The 22,555-nt window shown below is 40.1% G+C and overlaps 1 protein-coding gene across 2 annotated transcripts in view; it reads left to right on the plus strand.

Moving 5' to 3' along the window:
• DCC (DCC netrin 1 receptor) overlaps window positions 1-22,555 on the plus strand; it is a 948,238-nt gene that overhangs the window by 853,259 nt on the left and 72,424 nt on the right. For both annotated transcript variants that reach the window (XM_084629005.1, XM_084629006.1), the window contains exons 20-21: window positions 695-889; window positions 8,944-8,976. In XM_084629005.1, the coding sequence (XP_084485131.1) occupies window positions 695-889; window positions 8,944-8,976 (228 nt within the window). The remainder of the gene's footprint in view (window positions 1-694; window positions 890-8,943; window positions 8,977-22,555) is intronic.

Here is a 22,555-nt window from a genome sequence, read left to right on the forward strand (position 1 = left end):
CTTTTTGAAGTTAAATGCTACTGTGGTGGGTTTCTTTGGTATTTTCCCCCTTACCAGGATGTTAAATTTAATTATATTATGGTCATTATTACTCAGCGAGTCAGCTGTATTCACCTTTTGGACAGGCTCCTGTGCACAATTTAGGACTAAATCAAATTACCTACAGCAGTGGTTTATTTTATTTTCCTGGGGATTGTGAGATACAGTGATAGCATTACAGTGAGTTACCATGGTTTTTTCAAATGGATTTACTGTATAGTTACCAGGAAATATTGCATGGTTTCTCATGAGCACCCAGTGAATGATGTGCATCATCAATGTTGTTTAGTTTTATAACAGCCCTGAAACACTAAAGACTTATCACATATGGCTTATGACTGATATACTGGATCACGAGTCTGAATTTGACAAGTGTTATGTACAAGTAACAAATATAACACAATAAAGCGTGCTAGGTATTTCCCTAATTGTTAATCCTATGTTTTATATTGCAGTGAATACTGCAATTGATACTCTGATCTGGAAATAGGAAAATTATGCATTAATTCTTGTAACATTCATCAAAATAGATTTTAATGAAAGACCTGTCATTAATGTAGGTGAAATAAAAAACATTTATCTTGTCTGAAATTTGAATTTTAAATATAGTTTGTAAAATGCACTATATGTACTAACCAAGACAATGTTTATGCAGCTTATATTCTGTTTTACACCTTGGACAAGAATGCTCCAATTGATGACTGGGTTATGGAGTCAATCAGTGGTGACCGACTTACTCATCAAATCATGGACCTCAACCTAGATACTGTGTATTACTTTAGAATCCAAGCTCGCAATGCCAAAGGAGTGGGACCGCTCTCTGACCCTATTCTCTTCCGGACTCTGAAAGGTTTGAATTTTTCTCTTAGATAGCTGTATATTAATGAGATATACAACATGCTCATGCTTCAATGCTTGCAGTTTACTTCAGTGACATTAGGAGTCACTTATGCTAACACTAATACAAAAGTTTTAGAAGGCACTCTGAAACCGTTATTGAGAGACTGGAACTAGTGCCATAGTAGACAAAAATGAACGCCATAATAATGCAGCAGCTGTATTCACACGCATACCATTGGGTAAAAAAAACTATGACATCATTCCATTTTCTCCCATGAACAAGGAAGCTAATTGCACATGATTGCAATTTCTTAGTGAGATACTGTTTCACCTCGGTATTTATTTTATCTCTGTTGGTGGCTGTAAAGAACTAGTAGTGACTCTCTCACATATCTAGAAAATAGGGATACAAAATTATGATTTCCTTCTTTTAATTGATCAGACAAATGCAAAATAATTAAAGAACAGGGCAACACTGTCTGAGGCACAGTCTAATTGGATACATATGGAATTTTCTCTCTTACTTGGAACAAACTATTTGTCGGCCTAAACAAGTCTGTGCCAGATATCTCTCTTGCTGGCCAGGATGGAGGAAAGGTAAGGTCAGGGGGACCTTTTCAATGGCTTGTGCCTCAGTGCGTGTTAATGGAGAGCAGTGCCTGTGCTTACAGGAACTCTGGACTGCAACCATGTTTGGCCCCATTGAAAGTGGAAGTGGAGAGATAATCCACAAATGCAAAGATCTGTCACAATCTGCCCCTACATTATTAGCCATGAAAAGGTAGACTATATTACTGCAAGTGGCACAAAGGATACTGGCAGCAATTGTGTGCCTTATGTTTGAAACTGTCACTTATGTAGTTACATGACAGTATATAAAGTCTTCTTTTTTAAAAGGCAATTAATTAAAGAAACAAATAGAGTGACATAAGCTATGTGCCTATTTTAGGAAACTGGGGTCACATGTAGTAGAGCTGTAGCTTTTCGAGAGCAAAAATTCCAAAGCTTTTGAGTATAAAAAATAATGTCTTCACAGAAGGCTGCTTAAAATGAAGATGGGCCAGAGCTGAAAAGCTCTGATCAGAGGTTTCAGATCCAATTCCATTTGTGGGGAGTAAGAGGTCTGGATCCAATATTCTGCTTCAGGCCTATCTTTAATTTAAACATATATATGAAAATGACTGAGCAAAAGGGCAATTCATATGCAATACTCTGTAGATCTACATACATCTTATCCTTGTTTTCCTTGTAGGAAAGAGGTATTATGCAAGTTCAGCCTTTAACAAATATTGGAACAGAAACGTCATTTTTCCTACTCCTGCTGCTTTTGAAGGAGGAAAGGGAGACTCCATTTTCAGTCAGTCCCTAGCATCGCAATGAATTGGCCAGTGCACTCAGCAGCATTGGCAGAGGGCTAGCCATTATCTATGTGTATAAAGACCATGTTATCAAATATTCAGGCTAAGTGTGAAAACCCTCATATAACAGTTTTAGTGAATTAACAGGAGTCAGAAAAATGAAAAAAATGTATTAATTTGTTCAGAGCTTATCACAGTCTATCCAGATTTTCAGGACTTACTTGTCCGAGTCTGGTTTCACGCTGAATGAATTATTTGTAGGATCCTGATTATTCATTCTCAACTACCATGAAATGTGAATAGAAAGCACTTTGCAAGTGCTTAGTCTCTATCAACTTGAGGGGTGCCAAGTTAATTTCATGCTCCCAATTTGTGCCAAGTAAAAGAACTCTGTTAGAGAGAATTTAAAGTGAGTCAAAGAATCAAAATATAATGACAGAGTAATGAGACATCAAAAGATACAGAGACCCAGATATCTAACTAAACAAAAAGATTAATGGACTAGATATCACCTACTTCGTAGTGTTTACACAAAGTACCATAAAATTCATTTGGGAAATAAATTCTATATCAGAGTGCATCAAGAGATACCAAAAAGATAAATTTACACATTTGTTACATCTTGTAATAGTCTACAAGGACTATGTTTAATACCCTGACGTGAATATTTAATGTTATCCACCCTAAATATGTCATGTTCAATAATATTCAGCTGTTTTTTGACAAATCTGTCTCTACCTATAAGGCGAAAAGAGCTTCTGAAGGCTTGAGTGCATTCTGCATTATGCAGAAACGTTGGTTTCCTGACCTTAATGATTATTAACAGGAGATATGCATGTGACTTATGGTAATGAATGCTCTGTTGGCAAATATGTGTTTTGATCACAAGATATTTTAAACCGCAAGGAACTAAGGAAGCATCAAAGATCTATAAAGTCACCCCTTATCTGATTTAAGATATTATAGCACACAAAGCTCTTTCAAGGAAACCACACCCCTAGTCGGTTATAAAACTGCAGCTGAATTTTTTTTTCTCCGTAACATGCCTTTAGTAACTAACTATGCAGTGACCTGTACAAGAACAGATACGTTTTATTGTACATATCACTGCCACATGAGCAAAGTGCTTATGGTTTTTCCCCCTTAGATCCATTGGTAACAAAATGTAATCCAAGGAGAGATCTTCAGCTGTTTTAAATTGTCATAACTCCAGCTGAGGATCAGCCTGCATGTTCTTTGGCTGGGTATGGTCATATTCACCATTTAAGACATAATTCCTTGGATACAGGCATTACCAGGTCGTTCTTATGTGCCTGGAGGAGATGAGGGTGTGAGATGTGATTATCTACCCCGTAATTAATTACTAGGGAGTGCGTCGCTTTTTTGGTGTTATATATGTTGGACCAAAACCGGAATCACCTGATTCAGGTTTTATTTAGTTCTTATGTGAACAGGTTCCAGTTGATTTCATTAGATGTCCTGAAAAAATATAAAGAAAATTAGAAGTAAATTATATTTTTATATGTTGAAATATTAAACTGCATATTGACATGGATTCCTCTAGAAGTTAAAGATGCATGCAGTAACAAGTGGGAGAGCAGAACTTCAATCTCAATGTTCCACTAGATTTACTGTATGTAAATTAATAACATTAAATGATACATTTCTGAAGCAAAGTAACTGGAAACTATTTAGCAAGATAGGGAAGCAACTCCAGTCTGGAATTTACTTCTGACTGCCTTATGAAAAGGCTAGCTAAGAAAGTCTGAATGTAGTAGTGTCCAATCAGTAGGAGATCCCCTCATTCTTTCCAATTTTAACTTATTAATAACTTATGTTTTTCACCTGTAGCAGAAACTAATAAATCCCAGAACTGTACTTACCCCCTTTTCAACTGAAACATAATTTGATTCTAAATTTCAGCTTCAATTTAGAAACAAACCATAATTGTCTACTGAACTTTAAATGAAGCAAATAAAATAATAGTATTTGAACTGTTTATTAATATCGCACACAAAAATAAACCACCATGCATAGATAAAAATATGAAAATGCACATACTGCATTTTCTACAAATCTGTGTACGTGCAGTACATTTATAAGCTTTATTTCAAGGATGAATGAAATACATGGTCAGTTGTTTATAAAAAGGAGAGAGAGAGAGAATTATCTTGGCTTTTCAATTTTGTCAGATATTACTAATGCCATTGGACCAAGATAAGCAGGGAAAGTCTTTATTTGGGGACTTGCTGCAGGACGTCAGGAATACATATTGCCGATGTCCCATTTTTCTTTGGCAAGGCTGATGTGGGGCAGCATTTCTAGCATTACAGTGCCCTCTAATGCTGTATTGGAGTGGTGGTTAAAAAATAAATCCTTGCTCCTAAGCTACAAAACGTGAACCTTTATGACCTGCCAGAGAAAAATGTTACCTACTGACCCACCACAGCAGTATTTCACAACACTGTAGATATCACAGGTTACATCTCCTTAATAACTTGAAGGAGGCAGAAAAAGTTGAGGTCAGCTTTTAAATGTTATAAATAGTTGGAATGAAGTAACTGCAGTTGCAATCAAGGGTTTAATGTTTTTATAAATTAATTTGTTCTCTGGGGAAGGTCATAATCCCAGATATTACTCAGCAGGGAAACCCATTCTCCCCAAAAGATTTCTAGAAACTTTGAGGGAATATGTACAACTCTGTACATTTTTCTCTGTTAACATAGTTGAAATAATAGAGTGCATGATGATCATTCAGGTGTCTGTTTTCCCTTTGCTGCAAGCATGGAACTTTCATAAGTACTGAGGGGAGTTACAATAACAGGTACTGATGACGTAATCAGAAATAGACACACTAATATCATTGTGCTACATGTAAGTTGCCACCATCTTGGGCCTTTATTGTTCATGGCAACATCTTGTAAGCTAAATCATGGGATAACACGGTGGTCATAACATGAAGGTGGGTAACGAATTTATGTAGTGTTCTTCAAAAGGAGACTAGACCAACCTTTAAAAAACACCCTATATTTATAGACTACTTACTCAGCTACTTAAACTCAGGTGTGTCAAACTCTTTTTTTTTAAATCTCCTGTAGCTTAAATTTCTCTTAAATTTTATTAACCAGAAAATTGGATAATTTTTCATAATCATAGCTATTTCTGAATCTGAAGGGAAAGTTAATACTCTGTATCATTTAATAAATTGCTGGGAGCTGCTAACCATTCAGAGGAGCTTTCAGTGTGTCTGTTGAATTCTGAAGCCTTGTCTGATGCACTTCAAATCACACCATCATTTGTGTAATTATTATTCAAAAACGTGTAAATAATTTAAAACCTCTTTTGTAAAAAGCGGAAACAATAACATTATAATTCAGATCTAGATTCCAATATGTAGGTGATTTGTATGCAATTATTCAAGGAACAAAATGAAAAGGAGTACTTGTGGCACCTTAGAGACTAACCAATTTATTTGAGCATAAGCTTTCGTGAGCTACAGCTCACTTCATCGGATGCATACTGTGGAAAGTATAGAAGATCTTTTTATACACACAAAGCATGAAAAAATGGGTGTTTTACCACTACCAAAAGGTTTTCTCTCCTCCCACCCCACTTTCCTGCTGGTAATAGTTTATCTAAAGTGATCACTCTCCTTACAATGTGTATGATAATCAAGGTGGGCCATTTCCAGCACAAATCCAGGGTTTAACAAGAACGTTTGGGGGGGGGGTAGGAAAAAACAAGGGGAAATAGGTTACCTTGCATAATGACTTAGCCACTCCCAGTCTCTATTAAAGCTATACTCTTAGCCCAGCAGAAGCAGCTGTCCTATCTCAGGGCCTCTCCTTCTGCCCCTCCAACCCCACGAACATGATACAGTTCTGTGGTGACCTAGAATCCTATTTTTGATGTCTCCGACTCAAGGAATATTTCCAACACATCTCTGAACAACATACTAATCCACAGAGACCTCCCTACCAACACTACAAAAAGAAGGATTCTAGGTGGACTCCTGAAGGTCGAGACAGCAGACTAGACTTCTTCATAGAGTGCTTCCGCCGACGTGCACGGACTGAAATTGTGGAAAAGCAGCATCACTTGCCCCATAACCTCAGCCGTGCAGAACACAATGCCATCCACAGCCTCAGAAACAACTCTGACATCATAATCAAAAAGGCTGACAAAGGAGGTACTGTTGTCATCATGAATAGGTCGGAATATGAACAAGAGGCTGCTCGGCAGCTCCAACACCACTTTCTACAAGCCATTACTCTCTGATCCCACTGAGAGTTACCAAAAGAAACTACAGCATTTGCTCAAGAAACTCCCTGAAAAAGCACAAGATCAAATCTGCACAGACACACCCTGGAACCCTGACCTGGGATATTCTACCTACTACCCAAGATCCATAAACCTGGAAATCCTGGGCGCCCCATAATCTCAGGCATTGGCACCCTGACAGCAGGATTGTCTGGCTATGTAGACTCCCTCCTCAGGCCCTACACTCCCAGCACTCCCAGCTACCTTCGAGACACCACTGACTTCCTGAGGAAACTACAGTCCATCGGTGATCTTCCTGATAACACCATCCTGGCCACTATGGATGTAGAAGCCCTCTACACCAACATTCCACACAAAGATGGACTACAAGCCGTCAAGAACACTATCCCCGATAATGTCACGGCAAACCTGGTGGCTGAACTTTGTGACTTTGTCCTTACCCATAACTATTTTACATTTGGGGACAATGTATACCTTCAAATCAGTGGCGCTGCTATGGGTACCCGCATGGCCCCACAGTATGCCAACATTTTTATGGCTGACTTAGATCAACGCTTCCTCAGCTCTCGTCCCCTAACGCCCCTACTCTGCTTGCGCTATATTGATGACATCTTCATCATCTGGACCCATGGAAAAGAAGCCCTTGAGGAATTCCACCATGATTTCAACAATTTCCATCCCACCATCAACTTCAGCCTGGTCCAGTCCACACAAGAGATCCACTTCCTGGACACTCCAGTGCTAATAAACGACGGTCACATAACCACCACCCTATACCGGAAATCTACTGACCACTATTCCTACCTACATGCCTCCAGCTTTCACCCTGACCACACCACACGATCCATCGTCTACAGCCAAGCTCTGCGATACAACCGCATTTGCTCCAACCCCTCAGACAGAGACAAACACCTACAAGAGCTCTATCAAGCATTCTTACAACTACAATACCCACCTGCGGAAGTGAAGAAACAGATTGATAGAGCCAGAAGAGTTCCTAGAAATCACCTACTACAGGACAGGCCTAACAAAGAAAATAACAGAACGCCACTAGCCGTCACCTTCAGCCCCCAACTAAAACCCCTCCAACACATTATTAAGGATCTACAACCTATCCTGAAGGATGACCCAACACTCTCAGAAATCTTGGGAGACAGGCCAGTCCTTGCCTACAGACAGCCCCCCAACCTGAAGCAAATACTCACCAACAACCACATACTACACAACAGAACCACTAACCCAGGAACCTATCCTTGCAACAAAGCCCGTTGCCAACTGTGCCCACATATCTATTCAGGGGACACCATCACAGGGCCTAATAACATCACCCACACTATCAGAGGCTCGTTCACCTGCACATCCACCAATGTGATATATGCCATCATGTGCCAGCAATGCTCCTCTGCCATGTCAATTGGTCAAACTGGACAGTCTCTGCATAAAAGGATAAATAGACACAAATCAGATGTCAAGAATTATAACATTAATAAATCAGTCGGAGAACAATTCCATCTCTCTGGTCACGTGATTACAGACATAAAAATTGCGATATTACAACAAAAAATCTTCAAAACCAGACTCCAGCGAGAGACTGTTGAATTGGAATTCATTTGCAAATTGGATACAATTAACTTAGGCTTGAATAGAGACTGGGAGTGGCTAAGTCATTATGCAAGGTAACCTATTTCCCCTTGTTTTTTCCTACCCCCCCCTCAGATGTTCTTGTTAAACCCTGGATTTGTGCTGGAAATGGCCCACCTTGATTATCATACACATTGTAAGGAGAGTGATCACTTTAGATAAGCTATTACCAGCAGGAGAGTGGGGTGGGGGGAGAGAAAACCTTTTGTAGTGGTAAAACACCCATTTTTTCATGCTTTGTGTGTATAAAAAGATCTTCTATGCTTTCCACAGTATGCATCCGATGAAGTGAGCTGTAGCTCACGAAAGCTTATGCTCAAATAAATTGGTTAGTCTCTAAGGTGCCACAAGTACTCCTTTTCTTTTTGCAAATACAGACTAACACGGCTGTTACTCTGAAACCATTCAAGGAACAGTGTCTCTCTCTCTCTCTCTCTCTTTCTCTTTTTCACTTCCAAGGTTAATTAAACTTCCCAGGGGATACTTCTAAGTTCATAGACCAGCAAGTTTAGGAAATATATAGTTTTCACTGCTTTATTTTTTTAAGAACTTGTGACTACATTTGATGAGAAATACAGTGCGACTTGTACTTGTCCTGTCTGTTCTTCAGAATCTCTTTGAACAGGAAAATGGTAAAATATCTCTCTTTGTCCCAGTCAATCTGCCAAAAGTGCAGGAGAGCAGCAACTTGATATGAAAACTTGCTAACAAAATTGTTGATTTGATATGTCAGCTTGCCTACTAGGAGCTGTCACAGTCTAATGATATTGTCTTTTTCTTGCAGTCGAGCACCCTGACAAAATGGCTAATGACCAAGGTACAGTAGCCTCAATCTGTCACGTTTTCTCTTAGAATCAGTGCTGAATGTTAGGAACGATGTTACTCGTCACTTTGCATTCTGTTTTTCACCTGGGCTGCACACCTGATGAGGCAGGCACTGGCATGATAATTAATCTTGTTAATGAAGTTCTGCTTCGCAAAGGCTGCTGCTTTGATGGGGAAGATGTAAATTTTCTTGAGAGGAAATTGTTTTGTCTCTTTTCTGAAGGACCAATTAAAATGTCAAGCTTCTTTGTACGAAATAAATTTTTACTCTCTCTGCTGCATTTCTGAATAATTCACAGTTAAGTATAATTAAGTTCAGCATAATATTCAGACCGCTCTTGCACCCTTTCATGGGTTATAGATTAAAGTTCTGAAGTGTTGCAGTGAAAAATCAGGAATCATTTTCTTTCTCAAGTCAGCAGCCCCTGTTTAATAAAAGCAAAGTTTAGTCAACTTTTCAAGGCATTATCATTGATATGTTTATCAAATATGAAATGTTGTCTAACTAGTCATTTTTCTTCTGCTGTTAACTTACTACAGTTTTTTTATTATTTGTGTTGTCTGTTGCTTGGAAATTTTCATCTTCTTTTTACTCCAAACTGATTTATTGTCGACATCCGTTTCCAATGCAACTATAGCATCTTCCACATAAGTAATGTCATTCAAAACATTGAGAGGGGGAAATATTCACAATGATATCTGAAAAGTTTAAGGCTACGAAGTTTAAGAAGGTGATTTGAACTCCCATTTCACACTAATTTCAATGGAAAGAAGGTATCCAAACCCCATAGGTCTCTCTTCACTTGGGGAAAAGGTGCAGTGTTACCTTCTGTTAGCTAACTCGAGTTAGCTAACATGACGTAAAATCCTAGTGAAGACAATGCAGTTTGTAGCTTTCACTTGTGTAAGCTTTGTGTAAAGCCTATGCTCTCCCATAGTCTGTACCTCAACTTGCTAGCACCTGTGAAAGCTATAAACTGTATCTTAAGTAGGATTTTACATCATGTAAGTTACCACAAGGTAATAACATACCTCCTACCCCAGTGAAGATACGTCCTTAGACTGTTTTGAAAATCCACCCTAAGGTTTCAGGATTTCATTCTTTATCTTTGGGGACAGGGATCTCAACATTTATCTTTTTGAAACTTGACATTTGATTTCAACCAATGTTAGTTTTTTCACCAGAACACACAAATTTCATGCTTTTACATGAAAAACCAATTTTATTTTGTTTTGGAAAATGTGAAAAATTGTGGGCTGCAAAATAGTTTCAAATTAACCCCCCACCCTTGCCTTTTTAAAATAATTGTTCTTTCTAAGCAGGCCTAACAAGCAATAAATAGGGCTGTCAAACAATTTAAAAAATAATTGCAATTAAGCATGAGATTTTAAAAAATTGTTGCGAATGAACACAATTTTAATGGCACCGTTAAACAATAAAATACAGGCAGTCCTCGGCTTACAACACAATTGGTTCCTGAAAATTGCGTTGTAAGTCAAAACATCGTAACTTGGAACTGCAATCCACTCCATTACAGGACCGAGCGTCATTAAGTCAAAACCAGTTGTCATAAGTCGAATCAAGGTATCAATTCAGAAACATCTCATCGTAAGTCAAACGTTGTAAAGTCGAGGACTGCCTGTACCAATTTAAATGTATTATAAATATTTTTGGTAGTTTTTCCACATTTTCAGATATATTGATTTCAAATACAACACAGAATACAAAGTGTACAAGTGGTCTCTTAATTATTTTGGATTACAAATATGTTCACAGTAAAAAATATAAACAAAAGAAATAGTATTTTTCAGTTTACCTCATACAAATACTGTAGGGCAATCCCTTTATCATGGAAGTGCAACTTACAAATGTAGATTTTTTTGGTGACATAACTGCACTCAAAAGCAAAACAATGTAAAACTTTACAGCCTACAAGTCAAAGCACAAAGAGGCATACGAATGTTTTAGCATATCTGGCACATAAATACCTTGCAACGCCCTCTACAACAGTCCCATGTGAATGCTTGTTCTCACTCATAGGTGACATTGTAGTTAAGAAGCGGGCGACATGATCTCCCATAAATGTAAACAAACTTGTTTGTCTGTGCGATTGGCTGAACAAGACGTAAGATTGAGTGGACTTGTATAAGGTGAATTGAAAAATACTATTTCTTTTGTTTATATTTTTATGATGTAAATATTTGTAATAAAAATAATACTAAAAGGTGAGCACTGTACACTTTGTATTCTGTGTTGTAATTTAAAACAATATGTTTGAAAATGTAGAAAAACATTCAGAAATATTTATTATACATTTAAATTGGTATTCTATTATTGTTTAACAGTGCAATTAAAATGGTAATTAATTGGAACTATTCTTTAATCTAGTTAATTTGTTTTGCATTAATTGCATACGTTAACTGTGATTAATTGATAGCCCTAATAATAAAATTATCAGTACTGAGGAACAATTAAGAATAATAAGTAGATAGGCTATGATTTTCAGTGGGGCCTAAACCACTTAGGCACTCTTCTTCTAATTAAAGACAATGTGAGTTGGGCACATAACTCCATTAGATCTCTGCAAAAATCTCAGCATATTTCATTAGACTTGCCTTAGCTGATAAAACAAACGGGGCATCTTGATTTTCAGTAAGATCCCCAACTGTTATAACTCCAGGACTGCCTGTTACAAAATGTTCCTTCTACCTTTGATGCCAGTTTACAAATGAGGCAATAAAGTAATCAGTCAATTCTGATCTTAATAGAAAATCAGGAGTGTAAAGAAGATGCCAATTTGCTCAGATACCTTGGGAATGATTTTAAATAAATGCAAATAGAGGGAAACTTGAGTTATCATTTTGGTAACAGTGCAGCTAACTTGCTACCCACATAATAAATTTGGATTATCAACTTGAAATCCAACAATATAACATAAAATAGGCTTGAAAACAAAAGGGTGGGGGGGGTTAGTGATAACTGTTGCTCTTCAAAGCATTATGGTATGGTGCATTAATTCAAGTTAGATGTAAAACTGCATGTACATAACATAATATTGCACAATTTAATGTTTTGTGTCATGCCCCTCTTGCTGTCACTTCAGATAGCAAATAACTAATCTAGGCCTCAGCCCTCCAACAGGCTCTGTACAGACAGGCACCTGCACCCATATGGAACCCCAGTAGGGCTCCATACTGGTGCTTATGTTTGCCTTCCTAGAGTTACTTAAAGGATGAGGGCTGTAGTTTTTCTGTGGGCATTGGAGTTATATTTCTGAATGTGTGGTGTACAAAATTGCTATAGCTTGGTTATCCAGGCCTGTCTTACCTCAAGTTCAGGATTCTTCTGTATTTGTCCCACAGCTACTGCCCATGAAAAAGGTGCATAATTTAAATATGAAGTCAGGATCAGCGGTGTTCTTCTTTCTTGTCTGCTGGCTTGTATCCATGTAGAAACCAGCAAAAATACAGGAACATTTATTGAATATTCTAGATACAGCATTGGCTATGCCCTTTTAAAAAATTAATAAGTAGGGGGGAAAAGTATAGTCTTCTTTTCATTTTCTCTAGACTTGCCCAAGTCCCTCTTGGAAAAAGATCAGAGCCTCAGCAGAGAGGCCGGTTGCACCCCCTTTGAAAAATGGTGCTGTAGTTTAATTCATGTGAAGAACTAAATAAGCGTGTCAGTGGAAGGTAGAACTAGCCTGTGTATCATATACGAATATACATTCCTTGTATCACCAAGAGATCTAATCACTTCCTTTTCCACTGTAATAAACATGCATTTTACTACAGATTCAAATAGGGTCTTGAATACTGTGCAAATATAATACCAGGATATGAACAAGGCTATTTCAAGTTTGTTTATATAAATCTGCTAGGAAAATAGGAAAATAGCTCCATTTGCCCAGAACTACTGCTCAGCAAGGCTCAGTGCAGGTCTATGCTGAGAATGTACATGGTACTTTGATTCACTGATCAAAGAACAAGTGTAGTATCACGAGTAATGTTACAGTTAAGGTTTTGTCAGCACAAACATAATCCTTTTATCCTAGATAAATTAGAGGATTGGGCCAAAAGAAATCTGATGAGGTTCAACGAAGACAAGTGCAGAGTCCTGCACTTAGGATGGAAGAATCCCATGCAGTGCTACAGACTAGGGACCGAATGGTTAGGCAGCAGTTCTGCAGAAAAGGACCTAGGGGTTACAGTGGACGAGAAGCTGGATATGAGTCAACAGTGTGCCCTTGTTGCCAAGAAGGCTAACGGCATTTTGGGCTGTATAAGTAGGGGCATTGCCAGCAGATCGAGGGACGTAATCGTTCCCCTCTATTTGACGTTGGTGTGTCCAGTTTTGGGCCCCACACTTCAAGAAGGATGTGGAAAAATTGGAAAGAGTCCAGCGCAGGGCAACAAAAATGATTAGGGGACTGGAACACATGACTTATGAGGAGAGGCTGTGGGAACTGGGATTATTTAGTCTTCAGAAGAGAAGAATGAGGGGGGATTTGATAGCTGCTTTCAACTACCTGAAAGGGGGTTCCAAAGAGGATGGATCTAGACGGTTCTCAGTGGTAGCAGATGACAGAAGAAGGAGTAATGGTCTCAAGTTGCAGTGGGGGAGGTTTAGATTGGATATTAGGAAAAACTTCTTCACTAAGAGGGTGGTGAAGCACTGGAATGCATTACCTAGGGAGGTGGTGGAATCTCCTTCCTTAGAGGTTTTTAAGGTCAGGCTTGACAAAGCCCTGGCTGGGATGATTTAGTTGGGGATTGGCCCTGCTTTGAGCAGGGGGTTGGACTAGATGACCTCCTGAGGTCCCTTCCAACCCTGATATTCTATGATTCTTTTGAACTGAAAGTGAGAAAGCAGGACTTTCTGTCCTATTATAGGCACTAAACACAGTTGTAACTCAAGATAACTTATAGAGAGAGCTAGTTTCGAAGAGCCATATATAATACACATAGAAGTTGATATAGAAAAGTATATCAATATGGTAAAAACAACAGGATGGATAGATAGCACAGCAAGGCTGACGGATAGGTGTAGTAGGAGCTCAAGTTTTCAGTCAGAATAAGATAGGGGTGTTTTTTCTTTTCTCCATACTGAGACTCTGAGATCCTCATGCAGGGAGCTCTATATCTTACCTAGTGTCAGGCTCACTGTCAAGCAGTTAAAATTAGGTACTTAAACTGACAGTGACATGGGAGTTGTGGGTGCTGACCTGCATGTTTAGGTGCATGCTAATTTGAAGATTAGGCCTAAGTGACTTGCCGGGGCGGGGCTATTGTCTCTCTCTGAGCCGAATTTAGAATTGAGATGCTCCTGGTCCCCATTCTCAGGCTCGTGTTACTAAACTGTATCTTTCTTCTGACTTCCATTTTCAAGCACAGTCCATCAACCCCATATAGAAATCATGTTCATGCTGTTCTTCCACTACATCATCACCAATCACTTCCTGTAGGGGATTCTCTCCACCAAAGTGTCCCGTAAATTAAATATAGTCTAAAACACAGTTCCAGAGCTATGCCAGTCATAGCAATAGAGCTCCTGCTAGATGTGTTGTTGGTGAACTGTATCATGGCAATCTGAATTGTGTCAAATAGAATGGAAAGACACCTTGAATATTACCAGTGGTACTGGCAGGCACAAATTTATTCTTAAAAAATCAAAACACATTTTAAATGTATCAGTTAGGTTTAATTGTCTTAGACATGAAAGTTACACTCCTTCAGACCATAGTTAATCACCATTATTACACAAGAACCTGAGGATGTCTCATGGAGTACTGAGATGCAGACTCTTGTATGTAGGCCATAAATTGAAAGTCAGTGTCAGCAACTACAAAAGTGTTATCACTGGATTGCTTTTTGGTTAAATGAGTTAGTGGTCTCAGCTCAGTTACTAGAGTACAGATTTCCGCAATCTTGTTTTCAATCCCAGAAGGGAGACCAAGGATTGACAACTGAAAAACTCTGAATCATATAGCTGGTCAGGATTTTTACAGATCCTGCCCATACTGGAACTGTCCTGTGTAGGTCTTTCAATGCTCTCAATCCAGCAACTTTCATGAACACAAAATTAAATTTTAAAAGTAACTTAAAGGCTAAAATACGGTCCCTTGAACAATCTGAGGAATGTTTGTGATATATGTGATTAAATAAACTCTGAATAAAATTTGATTTGGTTGGGTATAGATTTCAGAAAGTGTTTTAATCTACTATATTCTGAGATTCAAGTGCAACCAATACATTCAGGGGGTTAAGTTAATATTGAGATTTCAGACATAGTCTATGAATACCCTAGTTTGTTTTGATTTGGAGTTTGTTTAGGGAGTTTTTTGACTGGGCCACATTATTGATACATTATAAATGTAGTTTGTTGTTTTAACAGACATTAGGATATTCTGAGCTCATGTTCTGTGTTTTGAAACATTCTGGTATTACCTATACACAAATATGTTTCCAGAGTAGCTCTAACGTACCATTTTGAGTTATTTATGACTGTGTTATGTAAAAACCAGGCTTTAATTTCCCATCCATCTATGATATCTCACTTAGGGATAATAGTAAGACTTTTGCACCTTTTGGACCATGCAGAAACAGCACATTTCTGTGGACTACTTAGTATTGTATGTCATTAAGGATCCCATCTTATGGTATGTAATGTGCATTGGATCAGGTCCTAAATCAGTAAAGAGGTACGTTAAAGTCATCTAATAAATTTCTTAAGCATATGAGCCAAATCCTGAGGTTCTTATTCAGTTTTCACACAATTCTTACACAAACTACAGTTTGTCCTGGCCCCACTGAAGTCAAGATAATTTTGACATTGGCTTCAGTGGAGGTAAGTAAGCACCAAGTAAAACCTTAGTAAGGATCTCAGGATTTGGCCCAGTAGAAGCACACACCAAGATAAAATCCAATTAGAAGCTGAGTTTTGATTATAAGGTGATAAGCACCCTAGACATACCTAAGAGTGTTGGATCAGGCCCTTAGTGTGTATTCCATCACATCTGTCCTTCTCATAGAATAACAGAATTTACCCTATTAGGGCATCTGCTTCATTCTACTGTTAGTGCAGGATTGTTCCTGCCAACATAATCTCCAATGTTTCTCCCACAGAGTTTTCCACTTTGGAATCTAGAAAGACTGTCATGCCTATAATGAGACCTATTTGCTCCCCAGGTTCCAAAGCAGCTACTGAGAAATGTGCCCATGCATTATTTTTTCCTTCAATTTTCTGCCTGTGCTCCCTCCCATTTCTTTTGCTGCAGCTGTTTCATTAACCCCCTGCCTATCCTTCCACTAGGATTATGGTTTGGATGGAGCAAAAAAAGAGATTTACAGGAAAGAGGAGACAGAGGGAGGATGAGAAACTCACATGGCTCAGCAGGACCTAACCATGACCCTTAATGACAGCTATGTCATCACAGCATGCTCTAATAACATGAGAGCTGCATTCAGTGAAGTAGGTGGGAGCATTGGTAGTGTCAAAGCCACTCTGCTAGTTCAGCCTAGGCAACTAACTTCTGCTGTCAGCTGCTCAGTATCTAAAAGGTCAAAAGAGCAAGCTAGGAAAAGAGGCAAGAGCACAAGGCAGGCACTTGTCAACAAAGGAGAAGGGAAAAGAAGCACAGCAGATGAAGAAAACAAATAAGAGCACAGTGAACTGCTTAAAAGCAGGGCCTAGTGAGATTTTCAAAAACTTTCTTATTTTCAAAAGACTTCTCACTGTGAGTTAGGTGCCTAGGCACATTTAAAAATTCCATTTGACATCAATCTGTATCTTTAGGCACCTAAATACCTTGAAAAATCCATCCCTGAATGTCCAGGAATAGGGAGTCCCCCTTGCTCTTTGCAGAGGATAGAGGTACACAGAGATTTAAGGCAATGTACATTGAGTGTGAAATTTTCAAAAGTGCCTAAGTCACTGAGAAGCCAAAATCTAGTTTACAAATGTACCCAAATCCCTTAGGAGCCTTCGTGCCATGGGTTAGGTGCATTTGGAAATGGCATTTAGGTTCCCCATATTTACTTTGAATGTGTGAGATTTATAGGCCTGCTCAAGTTCCAAGGCAATAACTGTCAATATGAAGGTAAAAGTAAAATTATAGACCAGGTCATATGAGAAGGAATTTTTGTCAGAGGCACAAAGTACACATGAAAGAGGATCCGAGGTGTGTAGATACTTTCAAACAGCTTGTTAGAGTTGCTGAGTAACAAAGTCTTGTTGAAGTCTAAATAGTTTCTCTTTAAGATTTTTTTTTAAATAAGTGGACAGTGGGTGATGAAGAGGTTGGTTTATTTTGTTTTATCCTATCCCAGTTTTCATATGATAAGCTAATATCAAGTTCTTCATTCCATATTTTCTCTGGATAGGAGCAGATTAGTATATAGGTAGGTAATGAGAAAATAGTAGCAGTTACATGCAGAATTAAGGTTGGTTCCAAATTTGGCAATCATGTCTTCTCAGGTGACAAGCTGATTCTTATGTGTGGACTTAGGTAAGTTTTATCATTGATTTGTAATGTTTGGTCAATGGGAACATGTGAGTCTTTGAGTTGATATTTTCCTTATCCTGGGGGAAGTTCAGTAGATTTTTTTTCTTCAAATAAATAATCTATGCAATGACTCCTTTGAGCTTTCCAGAGTTGGTTAGGTTCAATTTGCCAGTATAGACTGCTGTGTTATTTCAAATTAGAATTGTGTTGTGTGTTGAGGAGAAGTCAGATTTTCAAATAACATTACCCTTTTGGTGGTAGCCCATGAGTTACAGATTTACAGGGGCATGTATAAAATGTACTACCATTAGGAATAATTTCACGATGTACAATTCCAATGGAGTGCCATCTGCCTTATCTATAGTTTATAAACATTGAAAAAACAATGGACCAGAAGAACTATGCCAATTTACACCTGCTGAGTATCTGATCTAACAAGCATATCAGGCAGGATGTAAAGAAGTTCTCCTCAGATAGGTCTAGCATCAGAAGCACTGCTGGAAGATCACTCAAGACTGAAAACCAAGACTCATGTCTCAAAATCCTGGAGAAAATGGTGGCCTTCGTCATTCTGAGGGCATTCAGCAAGGCATCCAAACAGATCCCTGTGAATTCAAAGGATTTTGACTTTTCTGGATAGGGAATGAATGCATTGCACGTGGCTTGCACCTAACCACGTTACACCTCAGTGGTTTTGAGCTCATGAATAAATAGAGCACTAATTGTTTTAGCTTTCAGGGAAATAGGGTTTTTAAGGCAGGCTCGTCATGCTGAGAACTTAACTTTCTGTCATTCAACCTTTGCCATGTTTGGATTACAGTGGGCATGTTGCGGTTTGGCTATTTGAAGCATAAACCATCCAGTGTTCAATATCATTAATCTGAAAACTATAAACCGTCTCATTGTTTTGCTTACTGCTTCCTCTCTGTCAGTATGAAAACAACTGCAAATACATCTGTAGCCTGATGTCAGCCTAGAGACAGCAACCTGCTCCCATACTGTGACAGCAGAAGGCAGCTAACTCTCCCCTTTACCTTTTGCTGAAGCTTCTGTTAGCTCCAGGCTTTTGGTATTCTACCCTAAGTCTCTCTTGGAAGCTGTGAACATAGCAGAGATAAAAAAGATGAGTAATTCATGAGCATCTCAAACAGCTGCTTTCTAAACAAATTTATTTATTTGTTTACGGTTTACATATTCACCAAGCCAAGCAATAATGTTGCTAGTGGCTAAGTGGGGCTCTTGGAGCCCACCGCTGGATTTGGCTAGCAGACACTCCTCCACAATGTATATCATTGTTAGATCTGCACCACAGCTGCAGCTTGGATTGTCTCAAAGACCCCCAACGGTGCTGGTTGGCTGCACAAAGGCCTTGTCCAGTCCAGAATCGGTAAAGAAGGGCCCACAGATGACCTGGCAGTTCAAAGCCGGGCAAGCAGTCAGTAGGGTCTGTGACAAGGAACTGACTGCTGGTTGAAGTTAAGCACCAGTCTTCCCACCACAGGGCTCTGCTGTCACATCCTAGCATGGCAACCTCAACCACAATAGGTGTCGTGATGAAAGAGATATAGCTGGTGGACTAAAAAGGTCATTAAACAAGGGCAAGCTTGGGTTGGCACATAACTTCTCAAGCAACTTGCCAGCTGCAATCTCCCTCATTATGTAAGGGTGAGCAGTGTGGCTGAGAACTAGGAGCCATAGAAGCATACGCCATGCGTGGGGGGAGTATGCAGGGTCAAATGCCCCTCAAGAGTTCTGCTTAGACAACCAGGGAGGAGAAGGGCTCTGTCCTTCTCCTGCCATGCCTTTCCCCCCAGCACATTTGGCCCCATCCCTGGCAGCCAGGTCCGGGCGGGGAGTGGAGGCAGTGAGACTAGCCACTTCTCATGCCGGCCACTCGGTTCACTGCTCTGTGCAGCACCGCTGCTGCCTGCAAGAGTCTGGCTGGGGCAGTGGCAGTGGTGGCTGGGCTGTCTCTCAGGCAGCTGCTACGCTGCACAGAGCAGTGACCCTGAGCAGCCTAGTTCAGCCAGTGTGAGAAGTGACTCTGTCCCACCACCTCTGCTCCCCAGATAGGCCCAGCTGCCAGGGAGAGTGGCTGAATGTGCCACGGGGAGGCACAGTGGGAGAAGGACAGAGCCTTTCCCCACACAGGTAACTTTGGTGGGGTGGGGAGAGCACAGTGGCCCCAGGCTGGGCTCAGGGCTGGGGGGTCCTTGGGCACAGGAGACACATGGGGTGGTCATGTGTCCTCCCCTTTAGACTGTGCCCCACCAGTATTAGGATGCACAAGTCATCTATGCATGGAAGATGAGTCAGTCAGAGAGTTCCTGGTATGATGCACGTTGTTGAGTTGAGTTGTAAGTCAGCAAATCTGTGCTGTGATGTGTGCTGACTGTCTCCAAACTGGTGTACAGTACTCTGCTCTTGAATACAAGATAGCAAGGGCTGAGGTCCTTAGGGATGGAGCATTTGTGCCCTATAAAGAACCTGCCAGTTTGCTGAGAAGGTTGTTGCATGTCTTGACCTTCAATGCTATCTTCCTCAGGTGGCTTTTGTATGTCAGTGTTCGGTCAAGGGTCACACCTAAATAAACTGGATATGCTTCAGCCTCTGGCCATTTATTATGATGTTTAGTTCCGTCTTAGAGTTGGCGTAGTGGAGGTGGAATATGCCAGAGATTGTCTTGCTGGTGCTAGGCTGAAGGCACCATATCTTCAAGCTTTGCAGCTTCGTTACTCAGGGTCTTCTCCAGCTCAGAGAAAGTTGGAGCCTGTAGCCCTCAGCAGATGTCTTCTGCATAGATGAACTTCCATGACTGGGTTGGTGGCAGGTCATTGATGTATATATTGAAAAAGGTTGGGGCTAGAACAGATCCCTGGGGCAACCCGTTCATCTGTTTTTTCAAAGCACTTGTTTGCTCACCTACATGCACCTTGAACCGTCTATCTTGGAGTAGCAGTTCGATGACATCAGTGACCCATGGTGGAAGGATTCTTAATTTTTAACAAGAAGACCCGTGGGCCATACCACATCATATGCTGCAGTGAGGTCAAAGAAAATAGTGCCTGTTTTCAGGTTTCTTTGAAAACCATTTTGGATTCATGTGGTTAGCACAAGTACTTGGTCGCATGTGCTTTGATCTTGTTGAAAGTCTCCTTCCTTGACATTCAAAGTGTTCTCCACCTCTCATGTTATTCACTGTAAAATTAGGTGCTCTAAAATCTTGAGACACAGAAAGCAGCAATATCAGGTGGTGCTGCCTGGTTTGGGTCTTTACCAGGTGCTGAGAGGACGATGACTTTTAATATGCACCAGATTTTCGGCAGCATGTCTGATTATTTCTAAACAAATAATGCTGTGGGTTGAAATACTCTGTTTCTGTATGTATAATAAGCAAGGAGATTAAGGAAAACAGAAATTAAAATGCCACGTTTGTTTGTGGAACATCTCCCCACCACGCAAGTCAGCAGGGATTCAGTTATATGGCTAATATTATGAAGCAGCCCATAGAAAGTCATCCTTAATGGGAGAGACATTGAAAGCTTTGCTAATGAGCAATGCATAGCTAGCATTCTTGGGAAAGAAGCTAAAAAGATATCACTGAATATTGGTTTTAATTTTTGCTTTGCTGAGACACTACAATGTTTGAAACTGAAAGTTGAGCAAATCTAGAGGTGATATAGCTAATGTAGTCAAGGGATAACTTCATCTCTACTCAAAACTCCAGTTTCCTGCCTGGAAATATATCAGCATCTAATTGGCTGAAGGAAAACAAACTTAAGACCCTGTGAATATTCTCCCCTGTGGCCTCTCTCCTCCCCCACTTCCTGGATACCCTTGTGGCCCTCATTCTTGGGTGTGGTTGAACTCTGCTTGGTGGGGGCACAGATAGATTTATGTCTCTTACACCATCCTCTGCCTAATCCTGGGGCCCACCAGAACTGACCTGATTTATGCCCATCACCTCTAAGAGGCCATTCAAGCGCTGAGGATAGATGGAATTCAGTAACACCCTGGCCATGCTCCCTACACGAGGATTGTAGCAACAGGGGTAGGAATTTCCCAAAACTGAAGGAATCCTGGTTAGCCACTGGAGTGGTGCAAAAGCGGCTGTCTCAGTCCCAAGAATTGGATTGAGTAACTTTGGCATCCTTCTTTCTGGCTGAGTGGATTAGTACGGAGTCATCTTCCCAATCTATTGATTATTGACAATCTAAGTCTAAAAGGGAGTAGCAATCCTCCTGACAAAGAGCAGCTAATGGAGTTGCCACCTTGAACTGTACAGTGTAGCAAGTTAATCTTATCTCTCCTCTTATTTGTGTGTGCCACTTTTCCAGTCCCACATTCTGTCTATCGTGTTTACAACAAACTATTGCAGGCCCTTGTGGGTAGCTTTCCTGTGGATGGGTTTCCTGGCAATCAGATTCCTACTTCCTCTTGCAAATTCCTGTCTGTCAATTCCATGCTCAAACTCCTGTTGCTCCTTCGTCTCCATCAGCCTTCCTTACTCTGCTTTTATATACACCTGGCCGGCTTTCATAGCCAGTTTCCCAGGTGGCAGCTTGGCAATCCAATTTGAGCTCGCTCTCCAAAGCTGCTAGAAGGCCAGCTTCAGTTGTTTCAGACCTTCTCTCTTGCAGCTGCTTTATGTCTCAAGGCAAGATTTTCAAGTGCTGAGCACCCTCAACTGGCACCAAGTTTCCTAAGAGCTCAGCTTCATTTAAGCACCTAATTAAGGGCCAAATTTTCAATAGTACTTAACACCCGGCAGCTCTCATTCTGGCACTAAGGACCAGATTTTCAAAAGAAATGAGCAGCCAACATGCTGATCAGTTTTGAAAAATCTGCCCCTAAGGGTACATCTACATTGCAAGTGGGAGTCAGCCTTGCAGTCTGGGTAGGCAGACTTGTGTTAGCAGAGCTTGTGCTAGCATACTACAGATAGCTGCGTAGATGTTGCAACATCAGTGGAGGCTCAGGCTAGCCACCTGAGCTCAGACCCAGGGAATAGGGTTGGCTCAGGTGGCTAGCCCAAACCTCTGCCAGTGCCACAACATCTGCACAGCT

The sequence above is a fragment of the Lepidochelys olivacea genome (genome assembly GCF_965140295.1).
Source record: "Lepidochelys olivacea isolate rLepOli2 genome assembly, chromosome: 5".
NCBI classification, from domain to species: Eukaryota; Metazoa; Chordata; order Testudines; family Cheloniidae; genus Lepidochelys; species Lepidochelys olivacea.